We start from the raw sequence: 25,316 nt of genomic DNA, 5'->3' as shown, positions 1-25,316 counted from the left end.
GATCCGATTCAGGGAAAATCGTATTCGGTTGATGGTAAAAAGGACACTTTTCTTGGAAGAATTGCTATGTTATTACATGACATTTGCCAACTACCTCATCTGTGCCAAATACGGGATAGGCTGTGCAGTTAGAGATAAATAACACTTTGTTCTCTGCTTTCAGTTAGCCCAGAGTTCAAGGGCACTGTTGGAGCTTATTTTTTTCTTTCATGCAGCCCCATCCCAAATTAAATAGGTGGGTAATATTATTATCTTCCTTTACAGTTGGCTGAGCTGAGACAGAGTGAAATATGTAACTTGCCCATGTGAGTCAAACTGGATAACAGCAAAGCCGGATCAAACCCCTGGTTATTGTCACTTTTCTCCACTAAAACTGCTCCATCTGTGGTCAAAGCCCAAGACCCTTGGATACAGAATAATAACTTTTCTATGATATTTAACATTTGAGATCAAAGTTATAGGATTTTAAACAATGCAAAACTGTGATATTTTATGCATTTCTTTCCACTGTTTTTTTTTTGTTGTTGTTGTTGTTCTAGAAAACTCACACTTGAGGCCTTGAAAGAATTAATCATTATAATTAAAAATCATACTAGCAAACAATAAATATGAAGTGATCATGAAAATACATGATTTAAAAATTAATCATAGGGACTTCCTTGGTGGTGCTGTGGTTGAGAATCTTCCTGCCAATGCATGGGACACAGGTTTGACCCCTGGTCTGGGAAAATCCCATATGCCGTGGAGCAACGAAGCCTGTGCACTACAACTACTGAGCCTGCGCTCTAGAGCCCATGAGCCTTAACTACTGAGCCCACATGCCTAGAGCCCACGCACCACAACAAAGAGTAGCCCCCGCTTGCCACAACTAGAGAAAGCCCGTGCTCAGCAACAAAGACCCAAAGCAGCCAAAAATAAATAAGTAAATGCATTAAAAATTTTTTTAAAAAATCATATGCAGTATACTTACAGTATATATTTGTACTATATATACACACAGTATCTTTAGTATATTTGCTACATAATAATATACAATACATATACAGTATATCTTTTCTCAGTAAATAAATAGATAAAGGGAGACAATTGTAGTGGTTCAGGTTTGGGAAACATTTGCACAAGAAAATGGAATTTGGCCTTTAAGATGAGACCATTAAGAGATAGAATGTAAAAAAAAAAAAGGAGGGAAATGGTTTGAAGATGATCCTGGAAGAATGCCTTTTATGTGGTGTTTCAGGAAGACTCGTACGACAAGAGCATGAATTGGAGGAAGGTGATAGAGGAAGTGGGGAAGAAACCAAGAGAAAGGAAATGAAGGCACGGGTGCAGGAAACACTTAAGAAGTGTACCACACAAGCTGCATATAAGTAGAGACCTTACCTGGCACGCTTAAAAGCTGTCTCCCCATACCCAGAACAGTAAGCTTGGAGGTTCTTAAAAACATTTGATTAATGTGGAATGAGTGTCATAGCACAAAACAGAGATGGCTATAGACTGCATGATCAGGACAAGGAGAGTAATGAATTAATTATTCTGAAATATCAAAAATCAGTGATGGCAAGTGTTATGGTGCTATGAGCAGAAAGGAAAAAAAATTAGTACGAAGACATGGTTTGTAGGATAATGTTTTCTTTCCTTTTTGTATGGAATTAGTTGGAATGATATAGAGTTAGAAATTCTCCAGTGGGTGGCACGGGAGAGTGAGGGGTTGAAGTTAAGCTGTCAACTCCAGCTAAGGCTGTACTATATGAGGTTGAGATCAAGATGGCAGAAGGGGTGGGAGAATGTGGAGCTTAACTCCTCCAACAGACACGTCAGAAATATACCTACTGGGCTTCCCTGGTGGCACAGTGGTTTAGAGTCCGCCTGCCGATGAAGGGGACACAGGTTCGTGCCCTGGTCTGGGAAGATCCCACATGCCGCAGAGCAGCTGGACCCGTGAGCCATGGCTGCTGAGCCTGCACATCCGGAGACTGTGCTCCACAATGGCAGAGGCCACAATAGTAAGAGGCCCGCGTACCCCCCCCCAAAAAAAACAAAAAAACCCACAATGGATCAATGGAGAAATTAAAGGAGATCAGAAAATACCTTGAGGCAAATGAAAATGTAAACACATCACAAAATCTAGGGTATGCAGCGAAAGCATTTCTTAGAGGGAAGTTTATAGTGATGTAGGCCTACTTTAAGAAACAATAATAATCTCAAATAAACAACCTAATCTACCATCTAAAGGAATTACAAAAAGAAGAGCAATAAATGCCCAAAGTCAGAATAAGGGAGGAAATAATAAAGATCAGGCAGGAAATAAATGAAATAGAGACAAAACAAACAAACAAACAAACAATAGAAATGAATCAAAGAGTATTTGTTTGTTTGTTTGTTTTTTCAGATATACAAAATTAATAAGCCTTTAGCCTGGGTCATCAAGAGTTAAAGAGCACCTAAGTAAACAAAATAAGAAATGAAAAAGGAGAAATAACAGCTAATATCACAGAGATACAAAAAATCATGAGAATACTCTGTACAGTTATATGCCAACAAATTGGACAACATAGAAGAAATGGGCAAATTTCTAGAAACATACAATCTTCCAAGGCTGACTCAGGAAGAAATAGGTAACCTACACAGACTGATCACTAGTAGTGAAATTGAATTTGTAGTTAAAAAAATACTCCAGGCAAACAAAAGTCCAGGACTAAATGGCTTTACAGTGGGAATTCTACCAAATATATAAAGAAAACCTAATACCTATCCTTTTCAAACTACTACAAAAAATTCAAGAGGATGGAACACTCCCAAATTCATTCTATGAGGTCACCATTAATTTACCCTGTTACTAAAACCAGACAAAAACACTACAAAAAACAAAAAAATTACAGGCCAACGTCTCTGATGAATATAGATGTAAAAATCCTGAACAAAATATTAGCTAACGACATTTAACAATATATAAAAAAGACCATACACTATGATCATGTGGAATTTATTCCAGGGATGTAAGAGTGTTTTAATATCCAGAAATCAATCAATGTGATACATCATCTTAACAAAATAAAGGATAAAAATCACATGTTCATTTCAATAGACACAGGAAAAGCATTTGACAAAATTCAACGTCTATTCATGATAAAAACTTTCATCCAAATGAGTTAGAGAGAACATATCTTAACATAATAAAGGCCATTTATGACAGACGCACAGCTAGCATCATACTCAACAGTGAAATACTGAGAGCTTTTCCTCTAAAATCAGGAACAAGACAAAGATGCCCACTCTCACTACTTCTACTTAACATAGTATTGGAAGTCCTAGCCACAGCAATCAGATAAAAAAAAAAGAAATAAAAGGCATCCAATTGGGAAGGGAAGAAGTAAAACTGTCTTTGTTTGCAAATGATATAATACTATATGTAGAATACCCTACAGTCTCCACCCCAACACTATGAGAACTAATAAATGAATTCAGTAAAACTGCAGGATACAAGATTAATATACAGACATCTGTTGCTTATCTATACACTGATAATGAGCTATCAGAAAGAGAAAGCATGAACACAATCCCACTGAAATCACATCAAAAAAAAACCCCAAAAAACTTAGGAATAAATATAACCAAGGAGGTGAAAGATCTATACTCTGAAAACTATAAAACATTCATGAAGGAAATTGAAGATGATACAAAGAAATGGAAAGATATTTCTTGCTCTTGGATTAGAATAATTAATATTGTTAAAATGTCCATGCTACCCAAAGCAATCTACAGACTTAATGCAATCCCAAGCAAAATACCCATGTCATATTTTACAGAACTAGAGCAAATTGTCCTAAAATTTATATGGAAGACCCCTAGTGCCAAAGCAATCTTGAGAAAAAAAGAACAAAGCTCGAGGTATCACACTTCCTGATGTCAGACTATACTACAAAGCTACAGTAACCAAAACAGCATGGTACTGGTACAAAAACAGATCCATACATCAATGGAACAGAGTTGAGAGCCCAGCAATAAACCCACACACCTATGGTTAATTAACCTATGACAAAGAAGGCAGAAATATACAATGGAGAATAGACAGTCTCTTCAGTAAGTGGTGCTGGGAAAACTGGACAGCTACACGTAAAAGAATTAAATTAGAAAAGTTACACCATATACAAAAATAAACCCCAAATGGATTAAAGATTAAACTGTAATACCTGAAACCATAAAACTCCTTGAAGAAAAACATAGAACACTCTTTAATGCAAATAGTAGCAATAATTTTTTGGATCTGTCTTCCAAGGCAAAGGAAATAATAAGAAAGATAAACAAATGGGACCTAATTAAACTTAAGTGCTTTTGCACATCAAAATAAACCATCAACAAAATGAAGACAACATACAGAATGGGAGAACATATTTGCAAATTATATGACCGAATAGGGGTTAATATCCAAAATATATAAACAACTCATACAACTCAAAAAAACAAACAACCTGATTTAAAAATGGGCAGAAGACATACAGATGGCCAGTAGACACATGAAATGATGTTTAACATCACTAATCAATGGGGAAATGCAACTCAAACCACAATAAGATATCACCTCACACCTGCCAGGATGTCTGTCTTCGAAAAGTCTACAAATAACAAATGTTGGTGAAGATGTGGAGAAAAGAGAACCCTCTTGCACTGTTGGTGGGAATGTAAATTGCTGCAGCCACTATGGAGAACAGTATGGAGGTTCCTCAAAATACCAAAAATAGAGCTACCATATGATCCACTCCTGGGTATATATCCAAAGAAAATGAAAACACTAATTTGAAAAGATACATGAACCCCAATGTTCATAGCAGCATTATTTACAATAGCCAATATATGGAAGCATCCTAAGTGTCCATCAACAGACAAATGGATAAATATGAAGTGGTGTATATATATCTATATATCGGAATATAGAGAGATATACACACACAGAATGGAATACTACTCAGCCATAAAAAAGAATGAAATATTGCCATTTGTAGCAACATGGATGGACCTAGAGGGTACTATGTTTAGTGAAATGAGTCAGCCAGAGAAAGGCAAATACTGTATGTTATCACTTAGATTTGGAATCTAAAAGATAAAGCAAATGAATACATATAATAAGATGGAAACAGACTCACAGTTATAGAGAACAAACTAGTGATTACCATTGGGGAGAGGGGAGGGTGGAAGCCAAGATGGGTGTGTGGGATTAAGAGATACAAACTACTATGTATAAAGTAAATAAGCAATAAGGATATATTGTACTGCACAAGGAAATATAGCAATTACTTTATAACTTTAAATGGAGTATAATCTATAAAAATGTTGAACCATTACGTTATACACCTGAAAGCAATCTAATATGGTAAATCAACTATACTTTAAAAAAAGAGAATGTACTATATCTATCCTATGGCATTTTCTAAACTTAACACCATGCTTGTCACACTGAATGTTTACAGTATAAGTTGCTCAGTTAATAAATAGATAAAGGGAGACAACAGAAGTGATATGAAGGTTTGGGAAGCATGCATAAAAAGTTGAACTTAACCTTGTTTAAAGGGATGAGACCTCTAAGGATAGATTTAATTTGGGATATAGGGGGGAAAAGAGTAAAAGGTAATTATAGGGAAAGCAAGAGCACCAAGATGATATCATTTTACTTGGTAGCCATGTGGAGAAGGAATTGGACGAGAGCACTGCTAGTAGCAGTGGAAAGAGAGAGCATTTCTAGAAGCAAGTTGTTTTTATTTTCTTTTTAGCCAGATATTTTTCTTTTAATTGAAGTACAGTTGATGGGCATATTATATAAGTTACAGGAGTACAATATAGTAGTTCACAATTTTTTAAGGTTATACTCCATTTGTAGTTATTATAAAATATTTGCTGTAGTTCCCATGTTGTACAACATATCCTTTGTAGTTTATTTTATACCTAATAGTTTGTACCTCTTAATCCCCTGCCCCTGTATTGCTCCTCTACCCTTCCCTCTCCTCACTGGTAAACACAGTTTGTTCTCTATATCTGTGAGCCTTCTTCTTTTTTGTTACATTCACTAGTTTGTTGTATTTTTAGATTCCACTATAAGTGATATTATACAGTATTTATCTTTCTCTGTCTGACTTATTTCACTTAGCATAATGCCCTCCAATTCCATTTATGTTGCTTCAAATGGCAACATTTCATTTTTTATGGCTGAGTAATATTCCATTGTATATATGTACCACAGCTTCTTTATCCATTCATCTATTGATGGACACTTAAGTTGCTTCCATATATTGGTAATTGTGAATAGTGCTTCTGTGAACAACAAGGTGCATGTATCTTTTTGAATGAGTGTTTTTGTTTGTTTGTTTTGGGTTTTTTTTAATACATACATAGGAGTGGAATTGCTGGATCATATGGTAGTTCTATTTTTAGTTTTTTTGAGAAGCTTCCATGTTGTTTTCCATAGTAGCTGCACCAATTTACACCCTCACCCATAGTGTATGAGTGTACCCTTTTCTCCACATCCTCACCAATACCCGTTATTTGCATTCTTTTTAATGATAGCCCTTCTGACAGGTGTGAGGTGATATCTCATGGTGGTTTTGATCTGCATTTCCCTGATGATTAGTGATGGTGAGCACCAGCACATCAAAAAGAATAAAATACCTAAGAATAAACCTACCCAGGGAGGTAAAAGACCTGTACACAAAAAAATATATGACACTGATGAAAAAAATTGAAGTCAACACAAACAGATGGAAAGATACATCGTGTTCTTGGACTGGAAGAATTAATATTGTTAAAATGAGCATACTACCCAAGGCAATCTGTAGATTCAGTGCAATATCTGTCAAAATACCCGTGGCGTTTTTCATAGAACAAGAACAAATAATTTTAAATTTTGTATGGAAACATAGAATCAAGTTTTTGATTAATAAATTCAAAGAGGCCAAGAAAGCTAGATCTGAGAAAAAATTATTATATTTAGTGATTAGGGGATCTTAAGGGAGTTTTCAATAGTAAAATTGGGGTCACTGTTTACAAGGGGATAATGCCAGAAGTTGTGTGATGAAAGATGAGAGAGGTTTTCTTCGGTCTCCAAATATTAAGGTCAGGATTGCTTGGTGATGCAGCTTTCACAAGACTTTGCACAAGCTGCAAAGTGCCATTCCTGCTTATGAAGCAGACTGTGGGTTTCACAGCAGTGAATGGCAACTTCTAAATATAAAAAAAATGTTAAACAAAAATACATCAGGCTCTATTCTTCTCTCTTTCTACTAAATAACCATGCAAGGTTCTCCAGACTGTATGGAGTATGCTACATTAGCAGCACCAATGAGCAGAATGACCCAAGAGAAAAAGATGTGAGTTGGATGCACCATCAGCATTGTTATTGGCTTTTATCACCTCTTGTAATAAAAAGTGGAATAATCAGCAAGTTATCTACACCCAGGAGATTATTTCTGCTGTTTGACCTAAAGTATCTTTTAAAAGGACTTGCCTTTGTTGAGTTTCTCAAAGTTGATATTAAATATTTAATTAAAGTCGTACTCAGTGAGAACAACCTTACATTTAGCTTAGAGTTTTAAGACATACATGCAAATCTAATGCTAATTAGCATAATTATTCAGAAATTTATAATAGTGTTTCATAGGGTCATGAATCTAGAGGTGAAACTGAGAGCTTTCCCCTCCTTCCTCTGCCTCCAGAGGTGAGACAGAACAAGGTGACGATATATGGGGTGTGATGTTATCTAACTCATTTTAGAAAGTTGTCTTTTGAAACTGTTTCCAGAGCTATAACACATCATTTGAATATTGATAGTGATAGTAGATCTTCCTTCTTTGAGGACGGATATAAGTTAGGGAAATGACTTTGAATTTTGGAGTATTGCTGGAGAATAAGGTAGAGATGAAAAAGAGTAATTTCGTTTCTAATCAAAGGAGGAGTCCTTTCAAAGTAGAGAACCAATGTTCTTGTGTCTTAGGTCAGTAGGGTCTTGTATCTGTGCTGTATTGGGGAGAAGATCAGTATTAGCACGCGAACACACTGATATCTGGGGGATGGAGTGTTAGGAATACAGCGCTCAGATTTTCATCTTGAGATGGTCACTGCAAACTGGGTAAGCAAAATACCTTAGCTCAGGTCAGCATTCTGACTGAGTCCTGGGTGTAAATGCAATGATACCCTTATCATTTTGGGGGACAGGGACAATGACAGACATAAGGTCAGGGGAGATGAGCAATGTCGACCAAATGGCTGTTCATTGTGTGTGTGGTAAAGGGACACAGAGAGAGAGATCTAGAAAAATAGAAGCTGTAGGCAAGTGGACAATTGAATATGTGCCCTGATGAGATAAAAGGCAAGGGGAAAAGGCTGAGAGGTGGCTGGGATAGTCAGGAGGGAACGGCCATGGTTCCACAATTATGGTCATTGGAGAATTAGCTGAACTGCATGAAAAAAAGTGCCTTCTGAGTTAGGTGAATTGTCATTTCTGTTGAAGTCTTGTGCAGCTTGTGCCCATGTTTGGGCCAATGCCAGGTGTTTCCAGATGGTCACGACAGCCAGGAGGCCCCTTGACAACTCACTCCAGAGTCTAAAACAAATGAGAAATGAAAGATATGGCTTCTTATTCAGACTGTGTATTCAAACAGTGGCTTCCATTACCAGGCGATTTCACTGAGAATGGATGAGGAGGTCTCATTAATAAATTATATTGACTGATATTCCTATAGTTTTTAGATGACATGCCAACACTTTGCAGGAAATGAAATAAAATAGACCCAGAGAGAATTTTAGAGCAACTTCTCATTTTTATACGTCCTATGGAGTCAACAATTTCTGAACAAGCTTAAGATTTAAGATATGCACGTCAGGATGAATATATCCATGCATAAAATAAGAAATCATGGAGGAGTTTGCCCAGAAGGGTTTGAACAGTGAAAGGGATTTTTCATGTAAGTCAGGAATGAGCACAGTCAAACACATTAAAGGTGGTTTTCAACATCTGTTCTCAGACAAGGACAAAAACATAAATGTGAATAAAAGTTGGGAATATCATCTTTGCTTTATGTTAAAGTATTAGAGTAAATGTAAAGAAATACATACAGCTGTTTTCTGAGACATATTAGTCTGTTCTGCAGAAGATTGTTAGAAAAGATGTCAGTCAGTGATTACACAGACATAACCTAGAAATCCCAGGAAACGTCTTATGTTAGAAAGGCAGAAGTGAGTTGAAGATTAATACATATTTAGAGGAAAACTGAAACATCCGATGATTAAGGGCCACTCAGAGAACTGGCCAATCTGGCTTTCCTTTCATTTCATATCACACGATAGTCATTAAAAATTATTGCCCATCATTTATTGATAGTCTGCAATTGGCTATTCAAATCTGTATATTTTAGCAATGCTCTTATTCATGAAACAAATCTACTTTTTCTATAGACCATTTATTTTTGTGAGTAAAATAAAATGAAATATGATAACATTGGCCTTATCCTTTAAATGAGGTTTAATTAATTTACAAGGATGCCTGGTATTATGTTTTGGGTTGTTCGATTATGTTACTGGAGAGCTGAATTTCATATTTTGGATCGAAATTAACTTTGAGATTAAAAAATACCAGCTATTCATTCACTCAAAGCATGTGGTTGACCTGAATTGGTTGTCTTAAGCGCTGTGGCATGTGTGGTTTGCATTGTGCATTGCAGAGATTATTCTTGGACAAAGTAACCCTTACTTCTCAGAGAGAGAGGATCAAATTTGTGCTTAAAAAATTATTCTGGTTAGATTGTGGAGAAGTGAATGGAAGGGGCATAATTGGATGAAGGAGGAAAGTTGGGTGGGTATTCCAATAATCCGAGTTAGGGACACAATATTATCCATTAGTTAAGTGTGTGGACTCTGAATCTGCCTGTCTGGGTTTGAATAGAGCATCTCTTAGTAGCTGTCTGACTTTGGGTAAGTCACTTAATCTCCCTATGTTTCAATTTTCCTATCAGTAATTTGGGAATAATAATCTTTCCTACCTCGAGGGTTAGCATAAGAAATAAATGAGTTCATGTACCATGCCAGGCCACAAGGCAAGCCCAAGATACATGGTATATGCTATCAGTGAACTAGGATGGTCGGAATGGAGAGAGAAATAAGGGGACCACCTTTGAGTATATTTAGGCATTAGAATGATCATGACTTAGTGATGGTCTGACTGTGGGAGAGGGATTGGGAGAAGGTCCTTCACTGAAATACAAGTACTGGTAGAGAACAAGGGATTGTGGGAGTGATGGGGACTTCCAAATAAAATATTGGGTTTTTTTTTTTTTAAGAATGATGATTCTATGCCAAAGTATTTTGATAATATTCTTTGTGTTGCATGGACTAGAACACATGGGATGAGTTAAGTCCGTGGGAAAGATTAAAAAAATTAGGAGTTCTGAGCTTCACACAATTACTCCTTGACTGCGTTTCTCAAGGTGAGAGGTGTCCCTTTTGGGTGACATGTTTCTGTGTGTGGTGCCAGCCCTGCATCCACCTTCTCTTAAAGAGGTTTTGGTCAGCATTAGAACTTTTCATAAGTGCGCCGATCTTGTAGTATAAAAGCATTATTAGCACGATAAAGCCTTTTAAAAAAATCAGATAATACAAGGAATGAGTTATTATGAATATGTATAAATCCCAGGTAATTGCAGTTTGTTCTTTATAACTAATGATTTTTACTTGTATTCTTTTTTTATGGAGCTGTCCTAAAATATGTTTATATTTACATGGCTTGTTAAATAAGAATGTGTATATATTCTTTTTTTCTTCCAGTTTTATTGAATTATAACTGACATACAGCACTGTATAACTTTAAGGCATGAAGCATAATGATTTGACTTACATACATCATGAAATGATTATCACAATAAGTTTAGTGAACATTCATCTCATATAGATACAAAATAAAAGAAAAATTAAAAAAATTTTCTTTGTGATGAGAACTCTTAGGATTTACTTTCTTAACTACTCTCATATATGACATTCAGCAGTGTTAATTATATTTATCATGCGGTACATTACATCCCTAGTACTTATCTATCACGTAGAGCTGGAATTTCGTACCTTTTGACTACCTTCATCCAATTTCTTCTCCCCCAGCCTTCACCTCTGATAACTACAAATCTGATCTCTTTTTCTATGAGTTTGCTTGTTGGGTTTTTTTTTAATTTTTAAAATTTTATGTTATTTATTTTTTTATACAGCAGGTTCTTATTAGTCATCCATTTTATACACATCAGTATTGGTTTTTTTGTTTTTGGGGGGTTTTTTTTGGCAGTACCCGGGCCTCTCACTGTTGTGGCCTCTCCCGTTGCGGAGCACAGGCTCCGGACACGCAGGCCCAGCGGCCATGGCTCACGGGCCCAGCCGCTGCGCGGCATGTGGGATCCTCCCGGACCGGGGCCTGAACCCATGTCCCCTGCATCGGCAGGCGGACTCTCAACCACTGCGCCACCAGGGAAGCCCCAGTGTTGTTTTTGAAGTGTAAGTGACCAACAGCACTCTGTTAGTTCCTGATGCACAACATAATGATTCGTTATTTCTGTATATTACAAAATGATTACCAAGATAGGTCTAATTACTGTTTGTCACCATACACAGTATTATTGACTATATTCCCCACAATGTACGTTTCATTCCTGTGACTGATTTATTCTGAAACTGGACGTTTGTCCCTCTCCAGCTCCCTAACCTGTTTCACTCACCCCCTCACTTCCCCTCTGGTGACCATCTGTTTGTCCTCTGTATTTATGACTCTGTTTCTATTTTGTTATGTTTATTCTTTTTTGTTTGTCTGTTTTTTAGAATCCACATAGAAATAAAAGCATACACAATTTGCCTTCTCTCTCTGACTTATTTCACTTAGCACAATATCCTTTAGGTCTATCCAAGAGTTTATTCTTTTTTACGTTTTATACCTGAGTAATATTCCCTTGTGTACATACACTGTGTCTTCTTTACCCAGTCATCTATTGATGGGCACTTAGGTTGCTTCCATGTCTTGGCTATTGTGAGTAATGCTGGTATGAACATTGGGATACGTTATTAGTGTTCTTTTTTCTTCAGAAAAATATGCAGAAGTGGAATTGCTGGATTGTATGGTAGTTCTATTTTTAATTTTTTGAGGAACCTCTATAATGTTTTCCATAGTGGCTGCACCAATTTACATTTCCACCAACAGTACACAAGGGTTCCCCATTCTCCATATCTTGCCAACATTTGTTATTTGTTGTCTTTTGGATGACAGCCATTCTAATGGGTGTGAGGTGATAGCTCGTTTTGGTTTTGATTTGCATTTCCCTGATGATTAGTGATGTTGAGCATCTTTTCATGTATCTGTTGGCCATCTGTATGTCTTCTTGGGAAAAATGTCTATTCAGGTCCTCTGCCCATTTTTTAATTGGGTTGTTTTTGTTTTTGATGTTGAGTTGTATGAGTTATTTGTACATATTGGATATTGGATATATTAACCCCATATCAGATGTAGGATTTGAAAATCTCCTCCCCCATTCAGTAGGCTGCCTTTTCAAACTTGTTGACGATTTCTGTCACTGTGGAAAAACTTTTAAGTTCCATATAGTCTCATAGCCAGAATTATTTTTTAATGATTTATAATTCTTTGAATTCCTCAAGTAGGGTGTTAAGTAAATAAGTGCTCAAAAATTTGATGAATTATTGATATCAACTCTCTGTATTTTTCAATATGTTGATTATTTTGTATTTTATGTAAAAGGGCATTTACTTTCAAACAAATGCATGTGAATGTATGCCAATTTCAATGATTTATCCTTTCTATTTCCCCTGTTCTTCTAGTCTGCTCCCAGTTTTCAAGAGGAGTATATGCTATTTTTGGATTTTATGACAAGAAGTCTGTAAACACCATCACATCATTTTGTGGAACGCTCCATGTGTCCTTCATCACTCCCAGCTTCCCGACAGATGGCACCCATCCATTTGTCATTCAGATGCGACCGGACCTCAAAGGGGCTCTTCTCAGCTTGATTGAGTACTACCAATGGGATAAGTTTGCATACCTCTATGACAGTGACAGAGGTAAGTGACAATATCCTTCTTCCTTTGTAATGAGTCAAATTCAGTGCCCACACTTGATACTTCCATGTGACTTTATAGGGCTATGTAAGTGTCTTGAAGTCCAAGGGTAACTTGGCTTAATTATGCTGTGTAAATGAGTAATGCAATTCAAAACCTGGGTAACATATTTAGAGTAAAACAAACAAGCAAAAACATTGTGGATGTACCATTTACAGAGATAGATTGTGTTCACACAACGCCCGAATATTCAGTTGTAATGCGCAAAGCACTTTCTGGTACCAGCAGCTAAGACCCTAGGATGACTATATTCCCAGTCCAGGGTCAGTGAAGTGACAGCCTTGAAAATTGGTTTAAGTAAGATTTGAATAAATATATAAATTAGAACGTCTACAGAAATGTATAGACATTAAATATTTCCACATGCAAAGATTTTATCAGGCAGGGACAGTTGTTATTAACCCTGCTTTAGAATGAGATCCCTGAATCTCAGAGAAATTGATTTTTTTCCTGAGCCACCCACGTGTGGTTCAGCTGAACTCAGGTCTTTTGACAGCAGACCTGTGCTTTGTCACAGCTCCTCTACAGCTATTTACGAGGGGAAGTTTTGGATTAGAATGCCAATTAGATGGAGTCTTGGCTCTTTTTGCTAGTTTTTATTTCAGGGGTAAGGGTACTCCCTTTGTGTTTCCCACATCATTTGTTGTGAAGTTTGGTATTAGTGGACCTGATTGACTTACGTGTCATAGAATTTCAGATATTTCTAACCATTCCTGGGTCTGTGATTCAGCTTCAGTGGGTCTGTGTCCTTGGTAACATCGAATGAACATTTTGTGGACATGAACGTAGATGATTTTTCTTGAGAGAGTATCCACCAACAGACTGAGAAGTATTGACAACCACCATTGCCAGAGTACCTAATAGATACCGGCCTGTCCACGAAGCAACTTGCTTTAAATGTTCAAGTGAAAACCAGAAGCCTGTTTCTACCAGGAGAGGGCACCTTGCTTACCTGCAAGGGCGGCCAAGCGGGGAGCCAGCTGCCAGCCCTTCTGCCTGATCAGTCTGGAGACATTGGCTGCAGCAATCACAGCCTAGCATGCTCCAGCCTGGTGTCCGATTCCCTGTCCCGGCCTCCAGTCCTGAGAATGAGAAGGCTCCGTGGAAAAGCCAGTCAGCACTATACACACTGAGAAGAAAGACTCTGACAAGGGAGAGCCTTGCTACACACATGGGGAGTGAAAAACTCAAACACAGAACAGTTGAGAGTAAATACGGATTCCGGTGTGCTGGATGGCTCTCTGCCCATCCTTCTGATCAATGTGATACAGGGCTTATCATCATCTATCTCTTGTCCTCTGCTATGTCCTCTTTAACTCCTGTCTCCTCTTCATAGGATTTCTACCATCTAAATGTTTTTACTTCTAGCCACTCTTCTGTGTCATTGTCATGACTCCAGGCCAGGACAGCCCCATGTGTTCATCCTTTATCTTTCCATTTCTGTACTTGTTTCTCTTCAATCCATTTTCCGTAAAGGAGCCAGAAGTTTTGAATGCTTTTATTTATTTTTTAATTTAATTTTGTTTTATATTGGGGTATAGTTGACTTACAATGTTGTGTTAGTTTCAGGTGTACAGTGAAGTGATTCAGTTATAATATACATATATCCATTCTTTTTCAGATTCTTTTCCATTATAGGTTATTACAAGATATTGAGTAGAGTTCCCTGTGCTATATAGTAGGTCCTTGTTGTTTATCTATCTTATATATAGTAGTGTGTACATGTTAATCCCAAACTCCTAATTTATCCCTCCCCTCCACCTTTCCCCTTTGGTGACCATAAGTTTGTTTTCTATGTCTGTGAGTCTGTTTCTGTTTTTTAAATAAGTACATTTGTATCATCTTTTCAGATTCCACATATAAGTGATATCATATAATATTTGTCTTTCTTTGTCTGACTTACTTTGCTGAATATGATAATCTCTAGGTCCATCCATGTTTCTGCAAATGGCATTATTTCATTCTTTTTTATGTCTGAGTAATATTCCATTGTGTATATGTACCACAACTTCTTTATCCATTTTTCTGTTGGAGGACATTTAGGTTGCTTCCATGTCCTGGATATTGTAAATAGTGCTGCAATGGATATTGAGGTGTGTGTATCTTTCTGAATTATGGTTTCCTCTGGGTATATGCCCAGGAGTGGGATTGCAGGATCAGATGGTAGCTCTATTTTTTGAATGCTTTTAGATGCTTTAATGACCACATTGCTCCTTTACTTAAAATACTCCAGTGGCTCCTCGTTATAATGAGGATAAAACTGAAATTTCTTAACATGACTGTAAGGTGTTATAGTATCTGGTCCCTGCCCACTTATACTACTGCCTTGCTCACTCACTAGGCTAAACTCATCTCACTAATATTATTTTACTTTCTCAGATGCACCAAATTCTTTCACCTTGAATCTCTGCACAGACTTCTAAATTTTTCTCCTTCAGGTCTTAGTTTATATAACATTCCCACAGAGATGCATTTCATATTGTTATCTTCTCTCAAAGCAATCTTTTCTTTTCCTACATAGTACTTATCACAATTTATAATTAATATTGATGTTCATTCTTTAACCCAAGAAGTGAGCTCCCAGTATATTCTAGGGACTGTTTTAATCACACAGATGAAGCTTTATTCTTTTAATTTAAGATCTGGCTCTAAGCCCAGGAAGTCAATGCCCTGGCAGTAACCACTACACCTACCTGTACATACAGTGCTTAAGATAATGCTAGCACAGAGTTGATGTCAATAAATAGCATTAATAAATGAATGAGTTGAGCATCTGTGTATTTTAAGTTTGAGATGATATTAGAACCTGAATCTTGCTTGCTAAAATGAAGGATCAGGGATGAATTCTCTCTACTCTTTGACTAGGTGCAAGGTGGTGTTTTCACTTTAGGGACACACTTCAGCGTCACTATGGATCGGATGATGATGGATGGACTTATGTACTTGTGAAAAGAACCTGAGACATCTTTAATGATTTTATTAACACTTTATGAATATTAAATGAAATTGAAATGATGCCATAATCTCCAATCATTAAATTATACAAATTGATTTGAGTTCAAGTGCATCTGTGGAGAGGTCAACATTACAGTGATAATATTAAGTAATTATATATTAAAGCCAAAACTGACATTATGGATACATTTTCAAGATATTTTCAAATGGATACTCATGTTTTAATATGAAGAGTATTACACTGGTTTTCATCTGAATCTATTCTCAGAGATAAATGTTTAAGACTCAAAATACTGACAAAAGACCTTTATGTAATGTTTTACTTGACTCGTGGAAATGGCATGTTTGGCCTCTGATTTTTTCTTATTAATTACAGTTGTTATAGCTTTGCTGTCATACCACATTTTAAAACGTTTATTCATACATTTATCACATGAACTGTTTTTTTTCCCCCTATGGTCCTTAACCCATTTCTCTTACACTTTAAGGAAGTACCTCATTGTTTTTGTGTTACACGACTTGAGAATGAATCTGTGTGCCCTTACTATATTATGAGTGCTTTTAAAAATAGGTTCCATTATTTGATCTTTTAAGTTATGTCTCCATATGCCTCAATTTCAAAGAGTTTTGTCTGTTTTTGATATGGCACTCTTTCCAGGTCCTTGACCATAGGGATTTGTTTTTAATAATCTTTAATTTTCTGAGAGTCTAGATCAGGTAAACATACTGTTAAATTTTAATTTCTAAATATATGAATTGATGTTCTTTTGAATAGCCCAAGCATGAGAATGGCTGTCCAACATTCTGCACTGAATACAAGCTAGATGAAAAAGACACAGTTTTTCTATGCTTCTTCTTTGCACTGCTTTTAACTAGGACTGCCAATGAAACCTTTCCTGATTCCAACTGTCCATCCAAAGGCTGAGCAACAAGTCCAGGAGACTACATCCCAATTGTAGACAAAGGAAGACATGGATGCATCCTGATCTTTGTATAGGTTTTTGACTATTTCAAGTTTACCGGTGAGAGGATTGCTGAAACTGTTCACTTGGTGCCATGTGACCCTTTAGGAATGCTGGTGTCTTCTCTTTATCCAAGTCATGTGGCAGCAGCCTGGCACTCCTCAACGGATAACCCAACACCCTTCCTAAAAGTTCCAGAGAGAGGAGGCAGATGGCAGGGAGAGGACGTAGATGGCAGGGAGAGTAGGTAGATGGATCTTCAACACATTTGAGATATAGAGTCACGGGGTTGCCTATGTTAATGCATTCAATATAGGTTTGTCTTTGGATACACATGTACTACATTTGAACCAGGACTTAATCACAATGTGGTTTTTATTTATTGGGTCAATGTTAATAAGGTAAGGTCATACATTTCTGTAGACAGTTGGTAAAACCAGAACTAATGCTTTTATAACTTGGTTTTAATTTTGAACCACCCTATTTGTCCCCTGAAGGAAAGGCACATTGATTCCAGTTCCAAAAAAGGCATCATGCCTAGAATAAAAATGCTTCCAGATTATAAGTTGCTTTCATGATGTTCCTGAGAAAGTCAATGAGGGAAATATATGTTAATCTAATCTGGCCTAGGCATGCTGCTGTGATTTAGTGATCATAAAATATTAATTTCTGGGCCTGAAAGATGAATAAGGGCTGTGAATTTTAAATGGAACAAAAAATATTTTCAAGAAGAAAGACATGGTCTGAATGAAATATACCTATATGCAGTAGTCAATTTTAATTCCACCTATTAATGTGCAAATTAAGGCATTTAGACTTCACCTGTTTCAGTGCTGAAGGTTTTTCTGTAATTTTGTCACAGGCTTAGGAGCACTAGCTTAAGATACGACTGTGAACTACTGATAGTTCTTAGAGAGAGTTTTAGGGAGAGAGTCAGCTTATCAATAGGGTGTACAGCTGTAACTAGTCCAGCAACAATTTGGCACATGAAAAAGTAATATAACACAGAAGTAAGTAGCAGTACTTTAGCTATTCTTTATTTTATCCAGAAGTCTGAGCATTTAGTAGAGTGTAGAACTTAATTTTATACTCCTGTCATATTCTTTTTTTTTTTTTTTTTTTTGCGGTACACGGGCCTCTCACTGTTGTGGCCTCTCCCGTTGTGGAGCACAGGCTCCGGATGCGCAGGCTCAGCGGCCATGGCTCACGGGCCCAGCCGCTCCACGGCATGTGGGATCTTCCCAGACCGGGGCACGAACCCATCTCCCCTGCAACAGCAGGCGGACTCTCAACCACTGCGCCACCAGGGAAGCCCTTCTTGAGGTTTTTCAGAACATATTTTAAATATATTTCTTAGGAAGAGCAGTTAATTTTCCAATTTTTTTCTATTTGTAGATGAACAACAGTATATCTCAAGTTCTCTTTGTCATAAGCAATAAAATAATAAGAAATTAAACCAGGATTTAAATGTCCTGATTTAGTGGTACAGATATTAGAGTTGAAAAACCAGCTACTAATGTCTTTAAACAAACCGATACTTACATAGAATTCCCAGTGTCCATACAAGTTTATATTCTTAATTAAGGGATGAGTGTATTTATAAAGATACTTCTAGGCTAGTTTGTGTGGAAGGGAAAGAGATAATACTTTCTCTCCTAATTGGAATATGTCACCAAGAGACTAAGAGCATCAGTTTGTGTTGTGTATGAATAATTTAATTTCACCCTAATATTTGTGTTGTACATTTTCAGTGATTTTTTTTTAATTTTAAAATGATCTATTAATTTTAAACTAACCAGACATAATACAAAACTCTTAGTTGTAGGAAAAGGGCAGATCAAGTTGAGAAAGTATTTGAGAGAGTCAGTTGCTAAGACTAAAAAAAAAACAAATCTGAGAATATTGATTAATAAGCATGGGAGAGCAGTCTCTTCAAAATGTGAGACAGATCATGCCATGGTTTGTGAATTATTTCTGGCTGTCCTTAGGAGATAACTGAATAATATTCAGTGTCTTCTGATGAAACTAAATTCATCGCCTGATTATGTACCACTTGGGCAGTTTAGCATCTTAATAAATGGATGTATTTTTTTTAGGTTTCATAGGTTACAAAATATTAATTCTAAGAGTTTAAATAACAGAATCCACACAAACTGTGAGTTATTTTTTGATACACAAAATGGGTGAGTTTGAATCAGCTATTTCTTTAAATGCATTTTTATTGATTTTATATATATATCCTCTCCATATTTTGGACAAGGTGAACTGCCAATAAATGTTAAGTTTAGAAATATCACTTGAGATTCATTTACACATTGGCATTTATATTTAAAATTTCTTGTTATATATGTTAAAGGATAGGGCAGAATATCAAGAACATCACCACTTGAAACTTTAACTTAGTATGTGGTAAAGTTCATAATTAAATGAAAGCAACATGAAATAATTTATTGCCTACAAGAAAGGAGGCTCACGTATAAGTGCTGTATGGTAATATGTAGTATGTAGAACACCACCCATGGATGTGTTGCTTTAAAGAGGTGACAAGGAAGAGTCACATCATGAATGGAATGTGGAAAAGTAGGACCTTGACAGTGGAAAAGGTTTAGAAAATTAGCTTTTCTCCTACTTGGAAAAAAAACTGAATAAACTTAATAAGCGTTTTCAAGCACATTGATAGCTGTTGAGTTGATCATGATGATCAACTTTGGTTCTATCTTCACTGATGATGAAAAACAGGAAAAGGATTTGAAATGCATCCTGGAAGGATTTAATTTACTTACAGTGAACGGAAATCATAGGTGATCTGTGAAGTTTTTAAAAGAAGTTTTATCGTTAATTAGATTTTTTACAATGGCATCTGGTCTCTGTTTAAGTTATCCCTTGAGTAATTCTTGAGTACCCTATATTTTTTGTTACAAGACTGGATGGAGGAAACTAATTTTGTTGTTTTGCCCAAAAAAAATCCCCACAAAATTCATTTCAAATTTAATTTATTGTTCGACTTTTCAATTTGAAATAAAAGTAAATTATTTTCAATTTTCATTATGAAATATTTTAAATAACAACATGGACAGAATAATTTGAAGACCTGCAAGGACACTTAAGCCAGCTTTATTAGTGATGGGTAAGAGGAATCTTGCTTTATATCTATCCTTCTGCTCCTGACAATTATTTTGTTTTTGTTTTTGTTTTTTTTTGTTGTTATTTTTTTGCGGTACGTGGGTCTCTCACTGTTGTGGACTCTCCCTTTGCGGAGCACAGGCTCCGGACACACAGGCTCAGCGGCCATGGCTCATGGGCCCAGCTGCTCCACGGCATATGGGATCTTCCCAGACCGGGGCAAGAACCCATGTCCCCTGCATCGGCAGGCAGACTCTCAACCACTTCACCACCAGGGAAGCCCCTGACAATTATTTTGAAGCAAATACCTGACATCCTGTTATTTCAGCTGTAAATATTTCAGTTTATATTTTGAAAAGACAATTCTCTTGATTTAAATATAACTACAATATCATCATATATAGACAAGTTAACAGTAATTCATTACTAGTATCATCTACTTTTTTTTTTCACAGTTTATTTAAATCAGGATAAAAGTGAGGTTCATATATCCAGTTGGTTAACATATCTCTTTAGGCTTTTATAAGGTAATGTAGAGTTTCCCACAGTCTGGACTTTGATTAGCATATTACTCTGTGCCATATATTCGTTAGAAAAAGATAATTAGGTCTAGATGCTTGCTGAGATTCATGTTCACTTCTTGGCATGAATATTTCATAGGTGGTGTTGAGTATCCCCATTTGAAGGCACGTAATTTCTACGCATCTCACTTTTTGTTTTGTTAGCAGCAGTTAACGATTCTTGCCTTGATTCATTAATTCACAAGGTGTTACAAGATTGGTTGTAATTCTGAATCTATATTCGTTCATCATTTATTAGCTGGAGTTTTTCCAAAAAAACCAAAAACACAAAAAATGTCCCTTAATTAACTATTACCCTGAGTAGAGTTCATAAAGGAAAGGCGGGAAAATGCTTGTTTCTTTACCTTTATTTACCAGTTTTCAAAATAATAACTTGGCTCCTTAGCATCCATCAAAGGCAATCAAATATTTTTCTTAAATGTCATTACTAATCTATGGATTAGAAAATGTATGTATTTAAGTCTTTTGCAGTTATTATTTTTATTGCTATTCCAACTGCGTCATCTCTGTTTAAAGTGATTCTCATCAAATTTTCTCCTGGGTCTTTTGACACGAGGCTGATAGTTTTGGAGAGCTTCTTGCTTCGGGGTGTCACAAGGTGTTCTAGGCTCATCTTATATACCCTTGGTAATATGGAATCAATAAGAATTTTAATGATATTTTCCAGGTTCAGGTAATTTTCAACAACATCTAGGATACGCATATTTTTTGCTGTTGATAAATAGATTTCAATAAAGTTTAGTACATGAATAAAGCTTCTAGAGTCATGTGTTCACATTAGGGAAACCCAAGATTTTATGGGTAAAAAGGGTCCAATATTCTTGTCTTTCTGGAGTAAAGAAGATGATGTGATGAGTCCTGAATTCTTTTTGGAGGCTTGATTTTTGTTGTTCATTAAGCTATTCATAGAAATGATGAATTTGGGTTGGCTGTGAAGAGTTGAAGTGACATGGAAGACAAGTCTATATACTAGTTTTCCAAGTGCTAAACTGCAGCATTAACTTTAGGAAAGATGTTCCCAAGTTGTTTTCCCTCCCAATACTACATATGAGGCAATGTGTGACCAATTAAAAATAAAAATACAATTTTCAATATGACCTAAGTCATATGATGCTATAAACAAAGTTACTAATGACGAGTAAAGTGGTCTCACATTTGGGAAGTTAAGTAAGTGTAACCAATCTGTGCTAGAAAACTAACTGCTACCATGTGGTTAATAGGTGAACATTTAATTTCTACAGGATTAGTCCCAGTAACAAAAATGATATAACAGAGACTGAGGGAAAAAAAAAATAATAACAACAACTGCTGACCAGAAAATGATAGGAGGAAATCGAGCAGCTTCAGAGATGACTGGTTTTTAGACTCACATAGACCCACATAGATTAATCTCACTGAAAATAGACTCAATGTCTTCAGGATAATAATATGAAGTGATAGCGTGTCATATATAAAGACATATTTTTTTCTATTCTATACAAGAAAGAATGGATGTCCTTTGATTTCATTAAAACCAGAGGTAAGGAATTTCCTGGTGGTCCAGTGGTTAGGACTGGGCGTTTTCACTGCGGAGGGCATGGGGTCAATTCCTGGTTGGGGAACTAACATCCCTCAAGCTGCACGGTGTGGCCAAACAAAACCCCGCAAACCCCAGAGGTATTAAAACATCACACTTTGGTAATGTCCAAAAGAAAACAGCTGAGAAGCCCGAATGAAGGGGGTACAGTTTTCCCAGGTAGAGGAAAGAGTTCTTGATGCGAAGTGGCAACAAGTGGGTGTTGCTAAGATCATACCTGTAGCTTTTTAGAGGCATCAGCATCCCTTCGTTGCAGAAAAGTAGCAGCCTTCCAGATGCATTGTCAGTTTCACAGCACGCTTCTCCGTTAGTCGAGCCTTGCCATCAGGCCCCATGTCTCTCTGCTTTCCTAGGCTTGTCCACCCTGCAGGCGGTGCTGGATTCCGCTGCCGAAAAGAAGTGGCAAGTGACTGCTATCAACGTGGGGAACATCAACAATGAAAAGAAAGATGAGACCTACCGCTCACTCTTCCAGGATCTGGAGCTAAAGAAGGAGCGGCGTGTCATCCTGGACTGTGAACGGGACAAAGTCAATGACATCGTGGACCAGGTGGGCTCCTGCCTGTTTCCTAGGGCGCCCAATTGAGCGCATGTGTGAAGCCTTGGCGTTTGCAGGGAGCGTTTCGGGGTAGTGCTTGAGCAGCAGGTTGTTTCCCCAGGGCCTGTGGAGGACCCGGCAAGGATCAGTGGTGACCTTTTCCCTGGCTTCACTTAGCAAGAGCAGGGCGTCCCCAGTAGTGCTGGCACGTCACACGAACCATTATCTGTATGCAATATAGAGGTCCTGACCGTGTGGTCTATCGTGTTGTCCTAAATTTTGATATTTTGAAGTGGAAATTTAAAATTCAGTTCTTTTGAGCTGTTAAGAGAGAAAGAAATAGGTAGGCATTAAGTGAAAATAAGTCTGGGTCCTAAGGGAAAAGTGAGTAATTCATGGATTCTTTGGCAACACGTGGAGTACTTCAAACATTAGGATATAGTGTGGTGTGCTAAACCTGGATTGTTGTCTGAGTGGATTTCAGTCTTCAGAAAAAGCATGTATTTATTTTTTCAAGAAATATTTTTTTTTCTCCTAAGTACGTAGGTTTTGTGTCACTGTGAAATTATTAATCTATGAAAATAAAATATGTAGGAGTGATGTATGCAGTCCTTGTTGCTTGAAAAGTAAACTAGATGTATTAATTTGCATTATTTTAAAGAATAATATGATACCAGAGATATCTGTGCTCACCACATCACCTTGCTTCCTTTTAAGATCTTTCAGGATGGGATGGCCATGCAGTGATTTCCACATGATAGAAATAAAATCCACTATGTTATGCAGTTAGGGTAGGTGACCAGAGCTGGTGGTAAAAAGCATCAGGGTTTACTGCCTAAGGTCTCCTCCACTGGTTTCTGCTTCTTTTCCAGCTCAAAATGTACGTTTATAATATTTTCCTTGGAATAATTATATATATATATATATATATATATATATATATATATATATATATATGTTATACATTTATGTATGTCACTTACATACATAAATGTATGTATATAAAATTATTCCTTGGAATAATATAGGATTGGAGGTAAAATACACAATTAAGTATGCATATTTTGGCCCTTCTTAGGCTTTGAGGAGAAAATTAGATTCACTAATCTGTAAAACAAAGCATTTTGCAAACATAAACCTTGATGAACCCTTAATTGTTATAGAATAATACAGGGCCTAAGATATACAAAATGAATCTCTCATGAAATATTGAATAACTGAATAAAACTAGCTTGTTATGTCAACAAACTAAATGTTTTATGTCAGAGAGGTCAACATTTCAGTAGCATAGTCTTGATTCTTGTCTGCGGAGAGGAAGCTGGGATTGTTTTTAACCCGAAGGCCTCTTGTTCAAATGTGAACCTAACAACTCATTTGAATTTCAGAGGAGATTCTCATTAAAACTGAATATTGATAATAGTTTTTAGTCTTTGTTTTAAAAATTTAGGTATTCATGACTCATCATAATACAAGTTGCTGAAAGCCTATATGAAAATAATTATTTCCAAAACTAAAAGAGAGAAACTACAAAAGAAACTGGGAATATATGGAACGGATTTTTTTAATCTTTTTTTTTAAACATTTTATTTTATATTGGAGTATAGTTGATTAAAAATGTTGTGATAGTTTCAGGTGTACAGCAAAGTGATTCAGTTATACATATACATGTATCTATTCTTTTTCAAATAATTTTCCCATTTAGATTGTTACATAACACTGAGCAGAGGTCCCTGTACTATACAGTAGGTCTTTGTTGGTTATCCATTTTATTTTTTTAATAGATCTTTAATGGAGTATAATTGCTTCACAATACTGTGTTAGTTTCTGTTGCACAACAAAGCGAATCAGCCATATGCATAAACATGTACCCATATCCCCTCCCTCTTGCATCTCCCTCCCACCCTCCATATCCCACCCCTCTAGGTGGTCACAAAGCACTGAGCTGATCTCCCTGTGCTATGCAGCTGCTTCCCACTAGCTAAATATTTTACATTCAGTCGTATATATGTCAATGCTACTCTCATTTTGCCCCAGCTTTGCCCTCCCACCCCATGTCATCAAGTCCATTCTCTATGTCAACGTCTTTATTTCTGCCCTGCAACTAGGTTCATCAGTACCATTTTTTTTTTTTTTTAGATTCCATATATATGTGTTAGCATATGGTATTTGTTTTTCTCTTTCTGACTTACTTCACTCTGTATGACAGACTCTAGGTCCATCCACCTCAATACAAATAATTCAGTTTCTTTTCTTTTCATGGCTGAGTAATATTGCATTGTATATATGTGCCACATCTTCTTTATCCATTCATCTGTCGATGGACACTTAGTCTGCTTCCATGTCCTGGCAATTGTAAACAGTGCTGCAATGAACATTGTGGTACATGACTCTTTTTGAATTATGGTTTTCTCAGCATATATGCTCAGTAGTGGAATTGCTGG

At 36.6% G+C, this 25,316-nt stretch overlaps 1 protein-coding gene across 2 annotated transcripts in view; it reads left to right on the top strand.

Annotated features, from left to right (window-relative positions):
• GRIA2 (glutamate ionotropic receptor AMPA type subunit 2) overlaps positions 1 to 25,316 on the top strand; it is a gene marked incomplete at both ends in the record, with an annotated part of 147,082 nt that overhangs the window by 63,320 nt on the left and 58,446 nt on the right. For both annotated transcript variants that reach the window (XM_079698102.1, XM_079698103.1), the window contains 2 exons: positions 12,844 to 13,083; positions 22,691 to 22,887. In XM_079698102.1, coding sequence (XP_079554228.1) covers positions 12,844 to 13,083; positions 22,691 to 22,887 — 437 coding nt within the window. The remainder of the gene's footprint in view (positions 1 to 12,843; positions 13,084 to 22,690; positions 22,888 to 25,316) is intronic.

The sequence above is a fragment of the Hyperoodon ampullatus genome (genome assembly GCF_949752795.1).
Source record: "Hyperoodon ampullatus genome assembly, chromosome: 1".
Taxonomy (NCBI): Eukaryota; Metazoa; Chordata; class Mammalia; order Artiodactyla; family Ziphiidae; genus Hyperoodon; species Hyperoodon ampullatus.
This window is presented reverse-complemented; position numbering and strand designations above follow the sequence as displayed.